The following is a 23,112-nucleotide window of genomic DNA, read 5'->3' on the forward strand; positions in this document are numbered from 1 at the left end:
TGACATGGATATGATCGGCGCTTGTGCCGTATTTATTTTATGAATAATGTTTTTCTTATTTGGATTATTTTGGTGATTTATGACTTGGATTATTTATTTTTGGAAAATTTGGTTATGCTCGAATATTATTTAATTCAATTAAGTTATTTTCATACATGTGATCCATTGAATTAAATTTATGAATAGGCATGTTTTGTGGGGAAGTTTGTTGTCTGGCTGACAGTGCTACTACGCACACCATACTCCAAGATCGAAAGTATTTTTCAAACTTATTGCCTACTCATACCTCTGTGACAACCATATCAGGCCAATCCAACCTGATAGAGGGTCATGGCAAAGCCCATTTTATGTTGTCCAATGGTACCGAATTTACCATTAATGAGGTCTTATATTCTCCATGTTCCAGAAGAACGTTGTTGAGTTTTAAGGATATTCGAGCCAACGGTTATCACGTTGAAACCACTGAGGAAAATGGAGTGGAATATCTTTGCATAACCTCCAATTTGTATGGCCAGAAGCGTACATTGGAGAAATTGAAATGCCTATCGAGCGGTCTCTATATGACCACCATTAGATCGATTGAGGCAAATCACATAGTTAACCAGAAGTTAACCAATTTGAGCAGTTTCTTGCTATGGCATGACCGGTTGGGACACCCAGGTCAAAGTATGATGCGCCGTATCCTCAATTCATCACACGGGCATCCCCTTACTAATAAGGATCTTGTGTTTAGTGACACACTATGCCAAGCCTGCTCGCTCGGAAAGTTGAATACTAGACCATCATATGCAAAGACTAGTAAAGACTCCGCCCTTTTCCTGCAAAGGATACAAGGGGATATTTGTGGACCTATCCAACCACCATGCGGACCATTTAAATATTTCATGGTTTTGGTTGATGCATCGACAAGGTGGTCACATGTTACACTATTGTCCACAAGAAATGCTGCCTTTGCTAAACTCCTCGCCCAGATCATTAAATTGAGGACTCACCACCCGGATTATCCCATAAAGTCCATAAGACTTGATAATGCCGGAGAATTTACATCGAAAACTTTCGATGATTATTGCATGTCCCTTGGGATTGATGTTGAACATCCAGTTCCCCATGTTCACACCCAGAATGGTCTCGCAGAAGCGTTCATTAAAAGATTACAAATGATCGCACGAACCTTGGTTATGCGCACCAAGCTTCCAATTTCTGCGTGGGGCTATGCAATCTTGCATGCAGCCATGTTGGTCCGGTTGAGGCCCACTGCTACCCAACCTTACTCTGCGTTACAGCTGGTGACTGGGTACGAACCTGACGTTTCGTACTTACGCATATTTGGGTGTGCAGTTTATGTGCCAGTTGCGCCGCCACAACGTACCAAAATGGGTCCTCAACGAAGGATGGGCATATATGTCGGTTATGAATCCCCATCTATTATACGCTTTTTAGAGCCCTTGACAGGCGATCTCTTTACCGCCAGATTTGCGGATTGTCACTTTGATGAGACAGTCTTCCCGCCGTTAGGGGGAGATAAGAACGTCACCGTTCCTGAAGAACGACGTGAATTGACGTGGAATGTCCCCACTATGTCTCATCTCGATCCCCGAACCGCACAATGTGATAGTGAAGTGCGGAGAATTCTAGATCTACAGAGTGTAGCTCATAATATGCCAGACGCTTTCTCTGATCTAGCTAAAGTGACGAGATCACATATACCTGCTGCAAACGTGCCTGCAAGGATATCTGTCCCCGAAGGACGTGTCGTCCCAGATGGACGAGGTACGGCCATAGCGGCTAACCAGTCTTATGTCCCTGCCCAGAAGCGAGGTAGACCACTAGGTTCGAAGGACTCTTATCCCCGGAAGAGGATAAATTTGGCACAAACGAGTCTTCTTGATATCGCAATCTCAACCGATCCATCTCACGAAATAGTTCCGGATTATGGGTCCGTCCTGGAAGAGACGGTGTTGGGGGACGCTCCAACATCTGAACCCACTCCCGAGAACAGAGAGATCTCTATAAATTATGCATGCTTAAGTGAGCTCTGGAATCGAAACGAGATTATCATCGATGATATATTTGTGTTCGCGGTAGCTACCGAAATCATAACTAGCGATGACATCGAACCTCGCTCCGTTGATGAATGTCAACGTCGAGACGACTGGCCAAAATGGAAAGAAGCAATCCAGGTCGAATTAGATTCCTTGACAAAGAGAAAGGTGTTTGGGCCTGTCGTTCCTACACCTTCCCATGTTAAACCTGTAGGATTTAAATGGGTATTTGTAAGGAAGCGTAATGAGAAAAACGAAATTGTAAGATACAAGGCTCGTCTAGTGGCGCAAGGATTTTCTCAACGCCCTGGGATTGATTACGAGGAAACGTATTCTCCCGTAATGGACGTGATAACGTTCCGCTACCTTATCAGTTTGGTAGTTTCCGAAAAACTGAGTATGCAGCTTATGGATGTGGTCACTGCTTATCTCTATGGGGATCTTGATACAGAGATATATATGAAAGTTCCCGAAGGACTTAAGATACCCGATGCAAATAGTTCCAGACCACGGAACACGCTCTCCATGCGTTTGAGGCGTTCACTATATGGATTGAAACAATCCGGACGGATGTGGTATAACCGTCTAAGTGAGTATTTGATCGGGATGGGATATGTGAATAATGATCTATGCCCTTGCGTGTTTATTAAGAAAACAAGTTCTGGTTTTGCTATTGTAGCTGTTTATGTCGATGACATGAATCTAATTGGTACTCCTGAAGAGATCAAGGAAACCGCTAAACACCTGAAGTTGGAATTCGAGATGAAAGATCTTGGGAGAACGAATTTCTGTCTCGGCCTGGAGCTCGAGCACCGTGCAGATGGAATTCTAGTTCATCAATCGAATTACATCCAGAAGATGTTAAGGCGCTTTAATGAGGATAAAGCGAAGCCTTCTAGCACACCCATGATCGTCCGTAGTCTAGATCCTAAGAAGGATCCGTTTCGTCCCGCAGATGATAACGAAGAGATATTGGCACCAGAAGTCCCATATCTAAGTGCAATATGCGCATTATTGTACTTGGCTCAATGTACTAGACCGGACATCTCATTCGCTGTGAACTTGTTAGCTAGATATAGCTCTGCGCCAACACGCCGCCACTGGAATGGCATAAAAGACATTTTCCGCTACCTTAGAGGTACGACGGATATGGGCTTATTCTATCCCTATGCATCAAGGAATGGATCGAACCCCCTCGATCCTCGGAACGATGCCCGCCTTGTTGGATATGCTGACGCAGGGTATCTATCAGACCCGCACAAGGCGCGTTCTCAAACTGGTTACGTCTTTACCATTGGGAATACAGCAATATCTTGGAGGTCAACGAAACAGACCCTTGTTGCTACCTCTTCGAATCATGCTGAGATTATAGCCCTTTACGAAGCAGTTCGTGAATGTATATGGCTGATAGCAGTTTCTAAACATGTTCGAAGTACGTGTGGGCTGAATTCCACCACTGATGAACCAACGATTATCTATGAGGATAATGCCGCTTGCATCGAGCAGATGAAGACGGGTTTCATCAAAGGAGACAACACCAAGCATATTGCACCGAAGTTCTTCTTCAATCAACAGCAACAAGAGCATCAGATGATTGAAGTCAAGCAGATCCGATCTCAAGACAACCATGCAGACCTCTTTACCAAGTCACTACCAAAGTCCACGTTCTTGATGCATGTTCGAGGTATTGGTTTGCGTAGATTGGCTGATTTACCTAGTATGTAATCTTCAGGGGGAGTCGACATCAGGGGGAGTATCCCGAAGCATACTCACTTGACCATCGTGTACTCTTTTGTCCTTCGTCCAGGGTTATTTTGTCCCACTGGGTTTTGTTACCTGGCAAGGTTTTAATGAGGCACATCTTGGCGTGGTCACCCTACTCATACTACATCCTGAAGATGTGTTGATCTGATATATATGCATTTGCTCATCTTTTCCCTTCGACCACGGGTTTCTCCCATTGGGTTTACCGGGCAAGGTTTTGGTGTAGCAACTCTAATGCACCCCGCTCCCATAGACATACTATTTGCCTATGATCCAGAAGATATGACTTCACCTACTTTCGAGGTTCTGATGCGACTACTCCACACTCACGCGCGTTGCACTCTTTTTCCTTCGACCAAGGTTGTTTTTGTTCCCACAGGGTTTTTATTACTTGGCAAGGTTTTAACGAGGCAACTTAGAAGCGCATAGCAGAGACAACACTAATGACATGGAATATCCAAGGGGGAGTGTTGTAAATATATTGTTATAATTAAGTGGCTATTCCTGTAATTAGTGGTAGGGGTATACTAGTAAATATTTAAAACCTAGTAAACCCTACCTCTATATAAGGATATTTATAACATGAATGAAATAGACTGATCATATTCTCTCTGCCTCCTCTCTTCCACAAACCCTAGATTTTCACATACTTTTACAACAGAACTATCTATGTAGCTATAATAGCATGCCCTTTTACTTGGTTTTTGGTGTTTTTTTGTCATTCGTTTTAAGTGTTTGGTGCATGATTGGGATACCCAAAATTCAATCTAACCCTCTGCTCATGTGGTAGTGACTGATGATCGATATACACCTTCTTCTTTTTTTGACAAATCATAACGGTTTCCTTAATAACCAAATACTGACATGCATCGTTTGCTAAGTAAATGTAGTGACTCTAATAATATTGTTCTTTTATCCATTTGAACTATAAACTCACATGTGTCCCTATTTGATCCTATGTAGTTTGCAAAGTGGAAACAATTTGGTTTTCCACGTACCCGAGGATTGGCAATTTTGCTTCTTAAAAGTCTTTCACTTAATTTAGTTCTTCTCTACCTTCTTCACCAAAAAGGCAAAAAAATAAGTCATTGATTAGCAGCGTAATTGAAAGTTCTCATGTAGTGTTTTTATTCAACAACACTTTAATTTATTGGGACTCTTCCAATTATAACAGTTTTCTTGATAAGTGATAACAAAATATTTTATTTATATTCTCCTAAACCCAAACTATAGGGTGAGCACATGTAAGACCAAAAAAACATATAGATGAGCACATGTAAGAGGAAGGAAAAAAAAAAAAAAAAGCCTTTAATCAAAAATTAAAATGTACAAGAAAAACAAAAAAAGGGTGTGATACACAGTTTAGTCCATTTTATAGGTCATCTTTAGAATTGATTGAGGTCCAAAAATATAGGGTGGTGGGATGAGTGGTTTCATAATTTTTTTAAGAGATAATTAGGCTTAGGTCATTTAGAAAAATAGTTTTTAGATGGAGACCGGAGATGTTTTAAAATTTATAAGAAAATTCTTTTAATTTATAATAATTTATAATAAAATTCTTTTAATTCATAATAAAGTCATTTTAATTTATAAGAAAATTCTTTTAATTCATAATAAATTTTTTCCCCAATTTGAGTATTTGAAAGGTATTTCCCCTTTTAAGGTGTAAAGTAGGCTTTGCAGAGACTGCATGTTAGGTTTTAACTCCAAGATTTTAGGCGGAGCCCAAAATCAAGGCTCATAAAATGGACTGAACTCTAAGTCTCCTTTTTTTTAATTTGATGGTGGGTGAAGGTGTGAAACAATAGGGATGGGGAGTGGGAATAGTAGCACTCTAATAAGTCACAACATATAACATTTCTTAATCATAAACCCAAACTTCTAATTTATTTATTTTTAAGCTACAAATATATTTTTAAGCCACAAAAAATATTTCTAAGCTACAATTCAAGAAAAATCAAGTATGAAGCATTCAATACTATTTAAACTCAAGCATACCCAAGTTTTAGTTAAATTAATTTTTGAATTCTTTTGAGAGCTTAGGGTCTATGGTATTGTCTTTAGAATTTAGGGTTAAAGCTTTAAAACCCTAAATATGAAGTCATAAAATCTAAACTCTACAAGAGTTGCATACTGCATCATAACAAAATAAAGTGTAATTATTTATATATTGCATTATAATACGATAAAGTGTAGCTCTGTAAGTTTTACATATGGTGTCAGAAAAAAAAAAAAAAAAAAAAAAAAAAAAGTTTAGTTTTAAGTCACTCCTTGTGGCTTAAAAATAAATAGATCTTGCATATGGGCTTTTAAGCGAAACTTACAATTTTTTGTGGTTTTTTGCTAATTTACTTTTAAAATTTTAAAAAATTACAAATAAATCAATAAAAATTTAAAAATTCAAAATAAAATGAGTTCTTTATTAAAAACCACAACATACAACATTTTTTAGTCATAAACTCAAACTTCTAATCTATTTCTTTTTAAGCCACAATTCAAAAAAAAAATCAAATATATTTAGAGCATTCAATACTATTCAAAGTCAAGCATACCCCAATTTTAGTTTCATTTTTTTTTTTTAGAGTTTAGGATTTATGATATAGTCTTTAGAATTTAATTAGGGCTAGAGCCCTAAAGCCCTAAAACCTTAAATATGAAGTCATAAAACCTAAACTCTAAATGCTAAAACCTTAAAACAATACTACAACATTCAACAAAGTATAATTTTATGAAATTATAAAGTGTAACTCGAGAAGAGGTACATTCTGCATCATAACAAAATAAAGTGTAATATTTTACATACTGCATCATAACAAAATAAAGTGTAATTTTGTGAGGATTATATATAGCATCAGGAAAAAAGTTTAGACATAAAAAATTAGATATTGCTGACATCAATAACATGTCAGCACAGTGGCAGGATGAATAAATTTTTTTGTTTTTTTTTTTCCGGTTTTTAATTCACATAGTTTCTCTTAATTTTATTTTGGTCAATAGTGACTATCATGGTATTTTGAAAAAGTTTATTGACTAATTTGTAATATTGAAGATATTTATTGATTTTTATGTAATTAGCCCTTAAAATTTTGCTCTAGACAACAATATTTTAAAATATACCAATTTTACCCTTAAGATAATTTGAACTAAAAAATTATAACATAAAAAAACCAAAAAAAAAGTTAGAGATGTGATAGATTCACTTTTTTCCTTTAGGCTATAGAATGATAATTATCGTTGAATATGGTCATAATAAAAGATTGTTACAACCCAATACTTATGGGCGAAAATTTTTTAAAGAGTAATTTGCACATTTATCACCCAGATTATAGGGGGTGTGTGCAATTACACTCAAACAAAAAAAAAAAATTTACTATTTGACATCCAGACTTTGCGCCGTGTAGCAATGTGACATTTTCGTCACATTCCTTCTATTATTTTGTTAAATCATAAGGGTGTTTTCGTAAAATCATATACAAGGGTTTTAGAACAAAAATATCTCATACAAATATTTATTTAGAACTAACATTTCTAAAAATTAAAAAGAATTAAACCCAACCTTCCCCTTTCCCTTCCACGCCCGATCCATAACCCAAAAGAGCAAAGGATGATCTGACCTCTGCTAATCTCATGTGTACTAATTTCATACTAATCAATTAAAACTATATCATTAATTTTACTGAACTATAGCAGTGATTGGTGGAGTTATTTGTTGACCATCGGTTATCTCATTAAGTTGGATTAGGTAAACAGTCTTAACCACTACAGTCGCCATCCTTTATTTTCATTAGAATAATTGTATTAACTGAACTTCCATAATATACAAATTGAAATCACCTGCATGGTTGTGAACTTGTGACCCATCAACCAATACAAACTTACAGCGTACACTTCGCCACAGAATAAGATAATATATATGCCTAGTTGTCCTGTCAATTTTGTAGAACAAACTTGCTGAAAATCTTTGTTTAAAACAAGATACATTAGTTTTAGATTTGAATATGCTCTTCATATTTGGTTATTAAATTTTGGTCATCTAATGATACAATATATTGTAAGATACTGACTCATCAACTGTGACCGTAATATATGTGAATTCCACATACATCAATACACGTGGACGACTTTCGAAAACAAATCCCATTTTCCTCGTTGATTGCACGTAGATCGAAAAGTTGTAGAAACCTATTGGCACGCAAAGGGTTGACTGAAGCAAAACCATATTAGGGGGTTGAGCCATTGTAGACAAGAAACAAGTGTCCAAATATATATGCATAATGCACGAGTATAAAAATACTTTAGAATCCGTCAAAGTCAAGAACATATAGTGAGCCACTAAGCCTAGCTAAGTACATCCAAAGAAAAAAAAACAACAGGAAGACTTGCAATGTGATGACTCAGCTATAAGATTCAACCACAACTTACATATCAATGACCCAGTCTCTACCAAAAAAAAATGACCCAGTCTTATTCTTTCCTTTTATTATTATCTTTTTTATCTTTCAGCTAATGCCAATGACTCGGTCTTATCAAAAATGGCATATCCTCAGCATGATAGGTGAGGCAGACCTATCTGGAATCTCTTCTCTTTTTAATTTCTTGATAAATTTCATTAACTCACCGGCCGCTTTTCTTTTCCTAGCTATTTGGGAGAGAGAAATTCAAAGTTGGGATTTCTCTAATATTATAGAGAATAATATCACTAAAATAATAGCTAGTGTGACCGACTTTGAATCATAAAAAAAAATATATATAAAATTATTATATATATATATATGTAACCGTCGTATGTGATTAAAAGCTAGTAGGCTCTAGTGTTGCAGACTCTATGCACAACTCTGCAGTAACAAACACGGACCACTGAGCTAGGCAGATCATGAATTTGGTTTTCAAGTAGGTTGAGATGTTAGAGTTGTTCATAAAGAAGGTTCGGAACACTTTGTGTCCTTATAGAAGGAAATATTGACCAATATTGACCAAAATTCTATAAAAGCCTTCATATTTTAATGAGGAAATATTCCCCTTCTCGTCTATATATTCCCAGCTCTTGTTACACAGAGTTTGGCTTCATGACCTAATGATTGTCATTAAACTCGATCTGAGGATGATTGGTGTGAAAGTAACACTCAGACCAATTAGCCCAACTCTTTTTGCAAGCAGTAAAGAAGAAACACAAAAACAAAGAATACAAATCACTGGGGCCATGTAGGGTAATGAAGTGTTGATTAAATATAGATGTTCCATGTGACAATCTGATTTAATTATCCAAAGTCAAGCTCACCTAGGGAGACTTGGTCAGCCGAAATCTAACCAGTGCAAGCCATTGTATTTTAAATCACATCTTTCTAATTAGCTATAGTCACCTAACCAAAACCACTTCACCGGCCAATTTTTTGAAACCATATATATATATCAGCTATAACCAATCTTAGTATCAAAGAAGAGGCTTGTGACCAATCTAGCTAGCTTTGTACTATGGCTTCCCAAGCCAGGCAGCAGCAGCCTCACTTTGTCTTAATCCCACTCATGGCACAGGGCCACATGATCCCCATGATAGACATGGCTAGGCTTTTCGCAGAGCGTGGCGTGATGGTTAGCTTGGTCACTACCCCTTACAATGCCTCAAGATTTGAGTCCACCATTTCGCGAGCAAGAGATTCGGGGCTTCCAATATCTCTTGTGAAGATTCCATTTCCATGCCTAGAAGTAGGACTTCCAATTGGGTGTGAGAATCTTGACGTTTTACCATCACGCAACCTGCTGAGAAAATTTTACAAAGCGCTGAGTATGCTGCAAAAACCACTAGAAGAGTACCTTCAAGAACATAAGCTAAATCCAAGCTGCATAATATCAGACAAGAGCCTCTCGTGGACGTCGAAAACAGCCCAGAAGTTCAATGTTCCGAGAATTGTTTTCCATGGGATGTGCTGCTTCTCACTGCTGAGCTCTCATAATGTCAAAGTCTACAATGCTCACAATTCTGTCACCTCTGACTCTGAGCCTTTTGTGGTGCCAGGGCTGCCCCAGAGGATTGAGATCACCAAGGCCCAGCTTCCCGGAGCATTTGTTACTCAGCCCGATTTGGATGACTTCCGGGACAAGATACAAGAGGCAGAGTCGAAATCTTTTGGGGTTGTGGTGAATAGCTTTGATGAATTGGAGCAAGGGTGCGCTGAGGAGTTGGAGAAGGTGCTTGAGAAAAAGGTTTGGTGCATTGGGCCAGTTTCTTTGTGCAACAAAAACAACTTGGACAGGTTTTCAAGAGGTAACATAGCCTCAATTGATGAGAGACAATGCTTGGAATGGCTCAACTCAATGAAACCAAGGTCTGTCATCTATGCTTGTCTTGGTAGCCTTTGTAGACTAGTCCCATCACAATTGATAGAACTTGGACTTGGTTTAGAAGCATCAGGGCAACCATTCATTTGGGTAATCAAAACTGGTGAGAAATATTCACAATTAGAGCAGTGGTTAGAGGAGGAAAGATTTGAGGAAAGAATCAAAGGGAGGGGTCTTTTGATCAAAGGTTGGGCTCCACAAGTTCTTATTCTCTCCAGTCCGGCAATTGCTGGGTTCTTAACCCACTGTGGTTGGAACTCAACAATAGAAGGGGCATGTTTTGGTGTACCATTGATAACATGGCCTCTATTCGCTGAGCAGTTCTTCAACGAAAAACTGATCGTAGAGGTTCTGAGGGTCGGTGTTCGGGTAGGTGTAGAAGTCCCTGTTAGGTGGGGGGATGAAGAGAAAGTTGGGGTGTTGGTGAAGAAAGATGGAGTGAAGAAGGCAATAGAAACACTGATGGATGGGGGCGAAGAAGGCCAAAGGAGAAGAGAGAGAGCAAGAGAACTTGGCGAGATGGGTAGAAGAGCTATGGAAGAAGGAGGGTCATCTCACTCAAATATGTCATCTTTGATTCAACATGTTATGGAACAATCGACTCAAGACAACAGTTAAAGCTTTAGTTTCAGCAATCATGGTTCTTGGGCCAAATGCATGGCTTCTTGGGTTGCAGATTCAGGTTCAACCTGGGCTCAAGCAAGAGTTCAATGTAATAGTTTCAATTGTGAATACCAGTTTCCTCCATATATATCTCCAGTATACTCCAATTGTAAATCACTAGTTATTTTCATTAGCCTCCATAAATATAATTCTGTTCATATGTATTATGCAAATCATACAATCAATTGATACTTAACTCGACAGTTCATAATAATGAAATCTTATAACTCGTTTTGCAGCAGATGGCAACACTGCCAACACAATCCACAGCAAACCAAATTAAAATTACAATTCCGCCGAGTGAAACTAGCAATATATAAATAAGTCATATGCATCTTGCGAGTACAAATAATAAGGAAGTCACAAGCTCAAATATTTTATTGATCATAAACAATCTGACATATTATGTTATTAGACTATCAATCACGGTCATTCAAACATAATTCTACCTAATCCATCAAGACCACATAACATATTAGTAAGTTTGAGTATATCGATCATCGAATTTATATTCATCATGAAAATTGAAGGGTACTGGAGGATATAAAAGCCATTGATTTCCATCAATGTACGAAATGTCCAAAAAGGGAGATGCTTCAGATTCATTGAGCTGCCTTACATATGAGGTCCTATATGTATAATTTGCTCCTGGTCCCATGCACTCGTACTCCCCAAAAAACACTGTCCTGCATTCAAATAATTATGCAATTAGAAAAACCCAAAAAGAGGAATTGAATATTGGACCCAAAAAAAAAAAAAACACAATAGGAGCAACCACGGACTGGTCTCTAGAGGGGTCCCTCCAGTCATTCCATCCATCTGAAGCCACAACATCAGACATGTATGTTTTGGAGAACACCACAGTGGCATAAGCTCCCCAAGCTCGACCAAGCCACACTTTCCCAGTCCCTCCAATGCTACAATTCACAAAGGAATACCCACTTTGCTCCTGCATTGAATGCCTTCCTTGGGCTGTGATGGCTCCACTTATCCCCACTTTCACTGGATTTGCTATTGAATTAATGGTGCACCCCTGTTACAAAGATTGTAAATTATGCATGTGATCCCCCAACAATGCATTTTCTTAAGAGTTAAGAGTATGGTTAGAGACACCAAAACAAATCCCAAATTTTTTTATCCAAATGATGTGGCAATCTTTCATTTATTCGTGCAAGGACCCATTTTAAATCTCAATTATTTCTTACCAATAATGCTAGACTCGCTAAATTTGTTTATCAAAGAATGTGTCAATACACGTATCATGTTAGACATAAAATAAGTTTGAGAGTAGGCCCAAATTTGAATAAATGAAAAGTTGTAACATCATTTGGTAGGTGTAACACTACTCTTTTGTAACGGGTCATCTACCACATCGTTTGATAACCAAAATTTGGGAACAATTTGATGACTCTAAACAAGGTGACAATTAAAACAAAGTGTACTGGGTGATTGCTCTACCTCATACAGCGATCTAGCTTTTCCAAAGATGAAATCTATGGATCCTTGAATGAAACATTCTCTAAAGTAATGTCTCCCGCGGTCATCATTAAGCGTGTCTTGGGCACCATAGAAGCCACATCCATAGAATGCAGCTTGATCTCCTGCAATTCGAAGTGCCACTGCCTGTGCTCCAATTCTTCCAGCAGATGGTGGCGGAGCCGTGTTCTTCTCAAAGAACCAAAGAAAATTAACCAAAATTGAAATCCCACATTACTTTATGTATATCTCATAGTTACCTTTTTTATTTTTTTTATTTTTTACCTGAAAGCTGATATTGTAGGCAGTGAAATAGGGAGCAAAGATGGCAACTGAAGAGCTACTAGCAGTCCCTCCAGTAGAATTGGCTGTGTCATTCCATGCTATCGCAGTGTTAAGATAACCCTGTCCTTGAAATATCAAATTTTTCTTGTTCACACCCACTGTCACCTTCTCCCTGCCATCATATATGTGATGATATGGTTAGTAGATGCAAACCCAATTCCTTGCCAGGTTTTTTATTATGAAGTCAGATGGTAAATTAGGACCACACATTGAGACTGACTTTTTGATAACATAACATAACATACTAGATTATCTGACAAGAGAATATTTCGGCGCAAACCCATACCCAACTTCATATAAGACATTCCATTTTATCCTTGATAATACCTGTAAGTACCCAAATCAATTAGGATGAGGGTCTTATAAGTGCTAAGCTCTGGGGCAGCATCTACTGCCTTTTGCACACTACTAAAATTTGTGCAACCTTTTAACCCAACAGTCAAAACTAGGGACACATTGTATTCAGATATGAGCCTAGATTTCCATTTTGTCTTGTCACATTTACGCCTCCTCCGGTGGTGATGGTGTCTGGACACAATGCTTCTCAGGACAGACAATAAGCTCTCACTGCTTTGCTTGACAACCCCATCTAAGATGGTAAGCTTGAAGCCATTTTGAGCACTCTTGGCAATAAAAGAAGACGAGGACAGAGAAGGGATGTGGTGGTGGTGAGCAATGAGGATGGAAACGAGTGCAATGACAAAGGCTGTGAACCAAAAGAAGAGGGTTGTTTTAGTTCTCATAGTTAAAGGCTGTAAGGGCTTTAATTGGTTGACGTTTTATGTTATTTTGAGTTAAGAAGTGGGTTGGGGCTTGTAGGAGTTACTTTATTATGTATGCGAAAATTGGTCATCTAAAGGGTGGGGTGTGATGTTTGGCGTGGGAGGTAAGAATTGTATGGGCCTTTATATGATGTTTATGCGTGTGGAAATTACAAAATCTCTGCTTTTAAAAGTAATGGTATGGAATGTGAGAGAGAGAGAGAGAGAGAGAGAGAGAGAGAGAGAGATGGGGAGATATGGAGATTGGAAGATGCATACGCTATGCCACAGAAGGAAAAGGAGGTGAGGGGAGTATGGTCATGATTCATGATGAGAGCAGTGAAAGTGGCAAGGTGTGGGCATGTGTTTTGGTGGTGTTAGTGGTGATACAAATGAAACTTGAACTTTAATTCTAATTTTAGGGAAATTGGAAGTGGTTCTTGACAATTTAGCATAAGGGTATTACCCTATGGGGCGGTGGGACTCCTAGCTTGAGCTAATCATGCCTCCTCCAGAAGAAAAAGTGACTTCAAATTTATGGAACGGCCCCAGGACATGTTTGTAGGCTATAATAGTGCTTCTTGTCCTGAATCATACAGTTTATGTTATTCAATTGCTCAGACATGTTCATACACAACACAATCTCTAATGACCACAAACATATACACCATCTGTCATGTGCCACATCAGTTGGGATAACTGATCAAAGAATTGATGCCCCGTCACATGAATACTCAAATTTGAATTTGGGTACTAGACTAGTGAATTTGAATTTTGAACAGCACCACGTTTTAGTGCAATACTCATAGATTTATCAATTTAATATCTGAGTTGCTGCTATATGTGGACTTTTTCATATCTGGTAAAAAGTGAAATTCAGAATATTGGCATAAGCAAATTCCACTCTTGGGCTTAACTTGCATGCTTGGGGTCATACGCAATTGTCAATAGAGGTAATACTGGTATCACACGTCATCAGATGATACAGCTGCTGCGCACTAAGAAAATACCAAAGACGATTATTCAAATTTCACCAAGCATGTACACATTAAGCCTTCTAAAAACTAAACGAATAAATAGATTAAAAGCAAGGTGGGAGTTCAATAACAATGTTTACATGAACAGCAGAGGCTAGACAATTCCAATTCAGAAAATTTTACAAACATGAACTGGAAACAGAAAGCTTGCTAAGAAAGATCAGGAACAAAAGAAGCAAAAAAGCTCTTTATTTTCCACTGCTATCATAATGTATGTACAACCCGACACTCAGGAACCTTTTTATGCAGCATTGATGTTCCTTTGAAGGTCACCATTTGGTAGCAAGTCCTTCTGTAGTTGCTAAGCTGCAGCACAAGGAACAACGTTAACATTAGGCCAGTCAAAAAGGCACACGCAGAATGGAGGCATTGATTAGACATACCTGGTCCGGATCCATCTTTGTAAAACCAAATTTTTCAGTCCATATGGACTCCGCTTCTTCAGCAGCTGGTAGCACAAGGTTCTTCACACTTAAGAAAGCAAGCAGCTTCTCGATGCAAGAAAACAATAATTGGAAGTAACCCTGTGTATTAAAGTTAAACGCTGTCAAAATTAAATTTGCAGTAATAACGTAGTGGGTGATTAACAGAATTCTCAAAAATTTGAACATTGCATCACAAAAAAGCCAACAGAAAAAAAAAAAAAAAAAAAGTAGGGGCAAACGTCAAAGATAACCTTAAAATGGAAAATAATAATAATAGTATCACCTTGCCGTGGTTACCACTACTTGTAGCAACTAAAGGAAGTTCAGCAACTTCTTGACCAAAAACACGAACAATTCCAGCTGATACAACAGTTGAGCTGCAAAATCAGCAGATGAGTTTTAACAATTATATTCAAAGAAGCAATTCCAAGATCAGAAATCAAACAATTAGTTCTTACTTGACCATCAATATTGCACAGTACATCCCCCCAAATTCTTGGCTCCTAACATTCCTTCTGTACACATGAAAGGTACTATTAGAAAATACTGGACGAACTTGAAAACTTTGGGCTACATGAAGCAACTACAATACAAGGTAACAGATCTTATGCCTACCCATAAACCATGGCTGGAATAAGATCACGCCCAGATTCTGAATCAATTATAGGATCAAAGCAATCCTGAAACACAGATATGGGGAGAATGTCAATTAAACACTGCACTGATGATTTAAGAAAAATAAACCTACTGTATATAAGCATGTACCATTCATTTCTATTTATAATCTATTTTCAATCAGTTGTTCGAGAAAACACAGAGAGAGAAGGAGAGGGAGGAGGGGGAGAGGAGAGGGTGGAGAGAGAGAGAGAGAGCTTCACCCTAACAGTAAAACTCAAATACCAACCAAATAAGGGTTGGCGACATAACAGGGATTAATTTTTCCAACACCAGACAAACTAAATGGAAGAAGGTCATCCTTGCTACAGATTTCATTTCCTCTATTCTCTTTTACAATATGTTTGGTAGAAGGGGGAGGGGGAAGGATGAAAGAGGGGACGAAGAAAACAGAAAAAACTTCATTATTTACTGTTTGGAGGAGTGAGAGGATGATGAAAGGGAAACATGAAAAGAAGAGAACCAGCTTCGAGCCCACCATTAATAATCCTTCCGAATTTGAAAGATTGCGCTAAGTTTAAAATAAAATAAAAAACTTTTTCAAATTGCTCTCTTCTTCCTTTTATCCTCTAGCCTTCTTTGAACAAGCATATATTTGTAAAAATATTTCTGTACTCTTTTCATCCACTTTCCTCCCTTTCTACCAAACAAAAGGAGGGACAATTTGTATCATTCCGTTTTTTTATCCTTCCAATGTGATTTACCCCATCCATCCTTACAAAACAGTGTTGGGCACTTTAGAGGCAGCAAATTCATTGGACAATTACAATTCTCAATGCCTCTTTAAGTGAAGTTCCTAAAGAAGTTATGGTGTTCAGCTAGATAGAAGATATGAAGTTCAGGGGGATAAGCAACCTAAAATGCAGAAACTAGTATATAATTGTCCAAGACACTCAATTACAATAGAAGAAAGGTTATTTTAATATATAAAGAAATACTGAAGCAATAAACACAAAACTGAATGAACTTATATGAAGAACTGCCCTCCAGAAGAAAAATACTGTGGGATGACCATAAATTTCTATAGACAAGCACCACAACCTTTTAAAAGAGAGGTCAGCACTTACATGGAAGATAGAAACAGCTTTTGAAAGTAATAACCGAGATTCCTGAGCAGCAATTTTGCCACTAATAAGTCTCCAACTCACATCAAATCCATCAACAGTCTCCAAACCCTTTTCTTCATGCTTCTTCTTTATAACATCCAAGAGAGAGTCTGGAAGCTTCTCAGCTCCATTAGATAGACACTTTTGCAAAATAGAATGAATTTTACTGCAGTCTGTGCAACAAAACCACTTCCCCTTTGGTAATTCCTGTCAGAGAAGTGCCATCAACACTTGCATCAAGAAATATATTTGCTAGTACACAAGACAGAAAAGATGCTGCTGATATGATTATTATGCGATCTTTTATTTTCTCACCTTTAAATTTGCCATTTTATGTTTCTTCAAACAGCCAACATGATATTCCTTCTCACACTGGCACAAAAAAAGAAGAGCACCATTTAGTTGTTTAAATAGAAGCAGCAATAACATTTTGTATGAAATGCATTTGATTGACATGAATATAGAGAAATACCTGATCACAAAGTATAATAGTTCGTGGACCAAACCCTGATTTGCTAAAATCATAACCTCTGCATACAAGAACGAATATATAAATAAAAGTAACATAAAGAGAAATACATCAAACAACTGCCCGTCGTGACTGCATAACAAATATGATAACTAAGACCATAAGATTCAATAAAATAGCTTTCTAGTTATTACCTACATAAAACACATCCAGTAAGTTCAGCTTCTATGTCTTTGACAATACGAATGCATCTCTGGGTTATCTGTTCTATAGGATCAACTCCTGAAACCCTTCCAGCAGCAACAGCATTTTCATTATGTTCCACAAACTTTTCTCTTTGAAACATATTCTCGCAGAACCTACAGTACCAGTCACCACGAGGGACACTTGGTAGAGATGCACAGTCTGCATGGGGCAAACAATTCACACAGCAAACTCATGTAAGGCAAATACAGTTGCGAAAGTGTCTCAGAGAGGGAACTCAATGAGCCTTTCCAGCATGATTCCGCAAATTATCTTAAAAGTGATATACAATGCATACCCCCAATAACTGCAAAGAAAAATTCAGATACAATGAATTTCAGATTTACCCCATTGACAAAAACTCAAACAAACAAAACAAATTTTCAGCATATTACTGTCCACAAATTATGCACTTAAATATAATTAACAAAGTTTTTGCAAACATCACTTTCTCACAGCCAAAAGTGTCGCTTATTGGATTATAAAGGAAAATAAAGGTCTTCCTTAAAAAAACAAAACAAAACAAAAAGAATATACAGAAGTAACAAATTTATATTGAATCTGTGGCTTCACCTTTGTGGAAGGCCCTTGGGCATCCATCACAAAGCACAAGATTCCCACCATCTGCACAAATGATGCACAAGTCATCATTATCCTTGGCTTTATATTTGCGACCTCTAGACAAAGATATTGCCAATTCGTGGAGAGACACGCCATTAGATGTATAAATGTATGCATAGCTGCCAAAAATTACAAACAAAACCATAGAATTATCAAATAAGGGAAATAGTGACATAGGTAGCTGCAGAGTATCTCACACAAAAACTTACGGTTTCCTACGTGAAGCCCAACCCGCATGAGCCTCAAACTGTGAGGGGCTGACCTACAGAATAAAAGGAAAAAAAAAAGTCAATTTTCAATATAGAATTCATGAACTTTGAAGTTCAAAATGTAGCAGAAAATACCTCACTGTTGCAGCAGCGGCAAAATATTCCAAAGCCCTTCTTATAGCCAATTAGCAATTTCTGTCCACAAAAAGGAATTATTTTATTTCCAATAATAAGATAAATAACATATAAGCATGAACAATCTTTTTCTCAAAAACCTGTCCACGAGCATAATATGCTACTTCCGTTCCATCAGGCAATCCACCTTCCTCAAAAACCAACTTATGCAGCCGCTGATCTCTTGAGAAAGATACACCCAAAGAATAAACAGATTACCCATGTGTCACAAATGGGAAACAAATACTTCAGCCAAAAATATGCTATACCAAAAAATAATAACCAATAAGAGGGGATGCAAACCTACTTTGTTGTAATCCTCCACTGACTTTTCTGTTGTGCAGAAAAATGAACAGGAGGAGTTCTGGGGGATCTTGAGATCAGGACTGATTTTGATGACCTGGAAAAATACAGACATATATAAAAATAAAAAACATGAAATGATGTACAGATAAAACACTGGAAATTACTTCTCTATCGAGATAATATGTAAGGTGTCAATAAAAAACTTAAAGAAAAGTTTCTTGAACGAAGATTTTGGTAAAGAAAACATTTAGAATATCAATTTTTCTTCGCTTGCAATGAAGAAAGATAACTAGCAGAAGGAATATATCAAACAAAATTATTATCATTGATTTTAGTTGTAAATCAAAGAAAATTAAAAAAGATACCAACTTTGATGTTATCTTCCATCTACTCTTATATGCTGAACACAATTGGGAAGCACTTTTGGAGCGACTTGAGATCAAAATTGGTGTTGATGACCTGCAGTGAGGGTAGGAGCACATAACAAAAGGGAAGACAAAATATTCTTAATAGCATACTTCACTCAAAATCATATCCTTCTGTATTCCAGAAGATCTTAGAACAAAAGAGCCATTAAGGTTATAAAATTTAATTTTTCATAAATGTAAAGCAACCAAGAAAGAGACATACTTTCTTGTCTTCCATTGGCTCTTATTTTGCAAAGACAAACAGACTGAAGCACTTTTCGAGGGCTTTGAGATTGCACTTTTGAAAGGCCTTGAGATTGCACTTTTTAAGGGCTTTGAGATTGCACTTTTTAAGGGCTTTGAGATTGCACTTTTCGGGGATTTTAAGATTGCTCTTTTCGGGGTCTTTGAGATTGCACTGTTTGGGGACTTTGAGATAACACTTTTCGGGGACTTTGAGATTGAAACGGGCATCAAAGCTCTGAGATAAGAAAAATAAGCAAGAACATATGAAAAGAAATTTGCATATCATTACTACTCCACAACTAAAGCTGAAAGAAGGAAACAACTTAGTAACATTCTTCTGTCTTCCATATGGCTTCAAAATCTTTTTTTGTGACTTGTGACATAAAGTCACTTTAAGACACCGTGAGCAATTCCAGCTTAAGCAAAAACACTATCACCCATGTATATCTAGTTAAGATGTTACCATATGTACTACACTGGATTAATTTATGTATTGTCTCATAAAGATCTTCAATGTCTAACAAAAGAGTGCACAGCTATGTGACTAACTACATGACTAAAGTTCATGCAATCAAGTGATTCATTAAAAAAAAAAAAAAAAAATGATCTCACACACAAAGCATCTTTGGGTTTATGGTCAAATGCCCATAGATATTGTCACGGATAGCAAACCCAAACAAAAGTTTAGGGTTGGTTTTAAACAGTTAACAAAATACAGTCTCAGAATCTCAGGAGTGGAGCCAACCCCCAGACTGAGTCTCAAAACCAAACTAAATGAATATAAAAAAGGGTAACTCGATGACGGTGGACATTACTTTCGATTTCCTCGTAAATAGTAAACATGAATAATTTGAATCTATTAGGCATAAGCACTAAAGCACACCATAACTTAACACCACATCAGACCAAAATTTAAAAAAAAAAATATTAATAAGTAATGGCACCCAATACACAATAGGTTCCAATGAACTTGCAATTAATACAGAATGTGGATCTGTCACTCCCTTTACAAAATATGTGGCTCTTACGTTTTAACTTGCAATTAATATAGAATGTGAAATGTGAATATCTTTTTTTTTTTTTTTAAGAAACAAAATATAAAATGTCAATATGTCACTCCAAAATCATCTGATTTTTGGAGAATTGGATAAGTCTTTCAATAATCCACCCATTTGATTCACAGATGTGAGGCTTAGCACATTTCAAACAGACAAAGTAAAATATAAGTCGAACAACCGATGAAGCTTTAACTGAATCCAAAGCCTTTGAATGAGCCACTCTAGGCTACAGTAAGACAATTTTGTTACTTTACTACCTAACAATTGACCTTATAAAAGAAATATTGACACCAACACAAAATTCCTATTCTTATATATAACATATACAAGTGTTACCAGTCAAAGCAAAGATAATTGCTCGTCATGCCCTACCTATTGCCACTTAGAGACAAGCATATGAAGATAAGTTTCCTAGCAACAAAAGTTATTAAATACCCTTTTTCACAGCCAAGGTCCAATAGAGTTTTATAAAGGCTAAAAAATGGCGAACCCCATTAAATCAAAGACCAGGTAGTTTAGGCAAAAAACAAAAGCTACAATCTAGCAAAACAAAACCCACAAATTCCAGAGCAAAATTCGGCTTAAATATGAAAATGGATGAGGTAGCTCGAAAAGATTCCATACCCGAGACTTTTATCAGTTTCATGGGTAGGGCTGTATTCAGGTTTCTTTGACTCCATGCAAGAATAGCAAAGAGATCCATCTCCCAGAGCACAGTATGGAGGAAAGGACACTAAAAATGATCGAACAAAAATAACCAAAAAAATGTTGAGAAAATTGCCATAACTGATATAATTCAAAAAAATTTAAGAGAATACAAAAAAGTTAGACAAAACTTACCACTGCATTTTTTACAAGTGAAATACTTCTCTATAGGTGAAGAACTGATGAACCTCTGAACCGTTGTCTCCAAAGTTTGCAGAGAAGCACTCCTACACGCCTTCAACAGATCAAGCAGGCTCCTTCCATTCGCAAAGCAAATATACTGTGCTGCTCGTCTGTATGTTTTACAAGCATGAATCTCAAATTGGGATGGTGGAACAACCTACATTGATTTGGGGGGGTGGCAAAAAGAGCGAGGAAAATAATTATATAAATGCATAAACCAACTCAGAAAACAACTTTAGACGTTAAACTATATTAGAGCACCAAACATTACTCACTCTGCAGCCGTTGCACGAAGTACATGAACACAAAATCCCACCATCCTTTATTGTGCCCCGCAGACCAAATGCCTGAATTAGAATCGTGACCAACACTTAGCTCATGATAGATATTAAATATATGCAAAATGCATAAACATAATTTGAAATCAAAGCTACCTTCTTGCCACCCATGTAAATCACTGTTACCCCATCAACCAAGCCAGTATCAAAGAGCTCCTTGACCGTTGTAGGCTTCCTGTCCAGCACAATCTTCTTCGACATTTTCAATTCTAGATTATTCTTCAGTGGCGACATCAGTGCACTGACTTCAACTGTATTCTCCCCATCCTCTACACTCGATATCACTTCAACAGGCACAACCTCCGAAGCACTATCCCCGATGGGCTCAAACTTAGGTCTCAATGCCGATCGCGTAAACCGCCTCAATGGCCTTCCTTGCACATCCTTTTCCCCATCACTAACGTTCCCTTCCGCGGCCGAGGCCTGTCTACACATTGGTATTTCAAAATTACAATTGCGCTCATCTTTAACTACAACTTCAACCAATTCCCCGTCCATATCCTCAGTCGAAGGCCGTAACAGCTCACTGACTGTCCCATATCTACACCTAGGTGTCTTCAAACCGCAACCTAGTTCCTCTTTAACTTCAAGTTCAACCAATTCACCCCTTTCAGACCCCTCAGGAGAAGGCTGGTTTTCATCAATTCTGAGCTCAACCGAGCTCTTAAGCCCATTCATTTTCGCATTCTCGGAAATCGCATTGCCGCCATTGATCCTAGACCTTCTCTCTCGGGTATACACAATTAAACCATTCACAACAGCACCTTTAAATCTCTTAAAGTTAACGTTCTCATAAACACGCACACAAGGACTCGCCTGTGACTCGGTCTGAGTCCTATCCAGTGAATCGGCGAGCTGAGACTGGCCGTCCAATACATAAGCCAATTCCCTCTTCATGCCGGTCCGATAAAACACCTGGCCCCACAAATCGTCCCCCAAATCTGCAAAATCCCCAAAAAAATAATTGAAACCGGAATCAAACAAAACTTCAAACAAAAACACTAAACCCTAAAAATTAGGGTATAAAACGTAAATTGGGGAAGGAATACTGTACCAGATATCAGACGAGGGCCATGTGAGTGAAATTGATGCGAATTGGGACTGTGAGATGGTGCGGAAATGTGAGAGAGAGATCGGGTTGAGGCAAATTAGGGTTTAAGAGGGATCTTCACTTGGTGTTTATCTCTGGGGTGTATAGATTTGAGTTTGAGAGAAGAGTAGCAGATAGGTCCGCGATATCGATGTTATTGAAAGGTGAACTGGACCAACTGTGAGAGGGAGATAGATGACACCAGCAATGGCCTAATAGGTAGGAAAAAGTGGCAGAATCCGTAAATAGGTTGGATTGTTCGGGAAATGACCAAAACACCCCTGATCCTTGTTTTTCACGCCTACCTGAACTGCCCTAATAACTCTTTACTCCTTTTTTTTCAAACTGAATATTATTTTCTATTTTATTAAGTAGAAATATAATTCCCCAAGAACCCGAAAAAAAAAACAAAAAAATGAGAAAATGACTAATT

At 37.7% G+C, this 23,112-nt stretch overlaps 3 protein-coding genes across 3 annotated transcripts; 1 reads left to right on the forward strand and 2 right to left on the reverse strand.

Annotated features, from left to right (window-relative positions):
* The first annotated feature begins 9,196 nt into the window (after positions 1-9,196).
* On the forward strand, positions 9,197-10,978 carry LOC147281900 (UDP-glycosyltransferase 73D1-like). The gene has a single exon (XM_086248083.1). The coding sequence runs from the start codon at positions 9,279-9,281 to the stop codon at positions 10,758-10,760; it is 1,482 nt and encodes a 493-aa protein (XP_086104209.1). The 5' UTR covers positions 9,197-9,278; the 3' UTR covers positions 10,761-10,978.
* A 116-nt stretch (positions 10,979-11,094) lies between these two features.
* On the reverse strand, positions 11,095-13,401 carry LOC147281901 (putative pectinesterase 14). Its single transcript, XM_086248084.1, has 5 exons — positions 12,954-13,401; positions 12,567-12,738; positions 12,264-12,470; positions 11,588-11,838; positions 11,095-11,491 (listed from the first exon to the last, which is right to left on the reverse strand). The coding sequence occupies exons 1-5, from the start codon at positions 13,367-13,369 to the stop codon at positions 11,281-11,283; spliced, it is 1,257 nt and encodes a 418-aa protein (XP_086104210.1). The 5' UTR covers positions 13,370-13,401; the 3' UTR covers positions 11,095-11,280.
* A 1,041-nt stretch (positions 13,402-14,442) lies between these two features.
* LOC147281902 (uncharacterized) lies at positions 14,443-22,864 on the reverse strand. The gene is made up of 21 exons (XM_086246818.1): positions 22,644-22,864; positions 21,686-22,530; positions 21,527-21,598; positions 21,204-21,408; positions 20,988-21,096; positions 19,283-19,540; positions 19,022-19,111; positions 18,654-18,746; positions 18,448-18,529; positions 18,308-18,367; positions 18,173-18,225; positions 17,916-18,082; positions 17,294-17,504; positions 17,103-17,160; positions 16,946-17,002; positions 16,592-16,837; positions 15,465-15,529; positions 15,308-15,364; positions 15,133-15,226; positions 14,808-14,948; positions 14,443-14,730 (listed from the first exon to the last, which is right to left on the reverse strand). The coding sequence occupies exons 2-21, from the start codon at positions 22,484-22,486 to the stop codon at positions 14,629-14,631; spliced, it is 3,021 nt and encodes a 1,006-aa protein (XP_086102944.1). The 5' UTR covers positions 22,487-22,530; positions 22,644-22,864; the 3' UTR covers positions 14,443-14,628.
* Positions 22,865-23,112: the final 248 nt, after the last annotated feature.

This window comes from Dryas octopetala, chromosome 6 (genome assembly GCF_963921425.1).
Source record: "Dryas octopetala chromosome 6, drDryOcto1.1, whole genome shotgun sequence".
Classification (NCBI taxonomy): Eukaryota; Viridiplantae; Streptophyta; class Magnoliopsida; order Rosales; family Rosaceae; genus Dryas; species Dryas octopetala.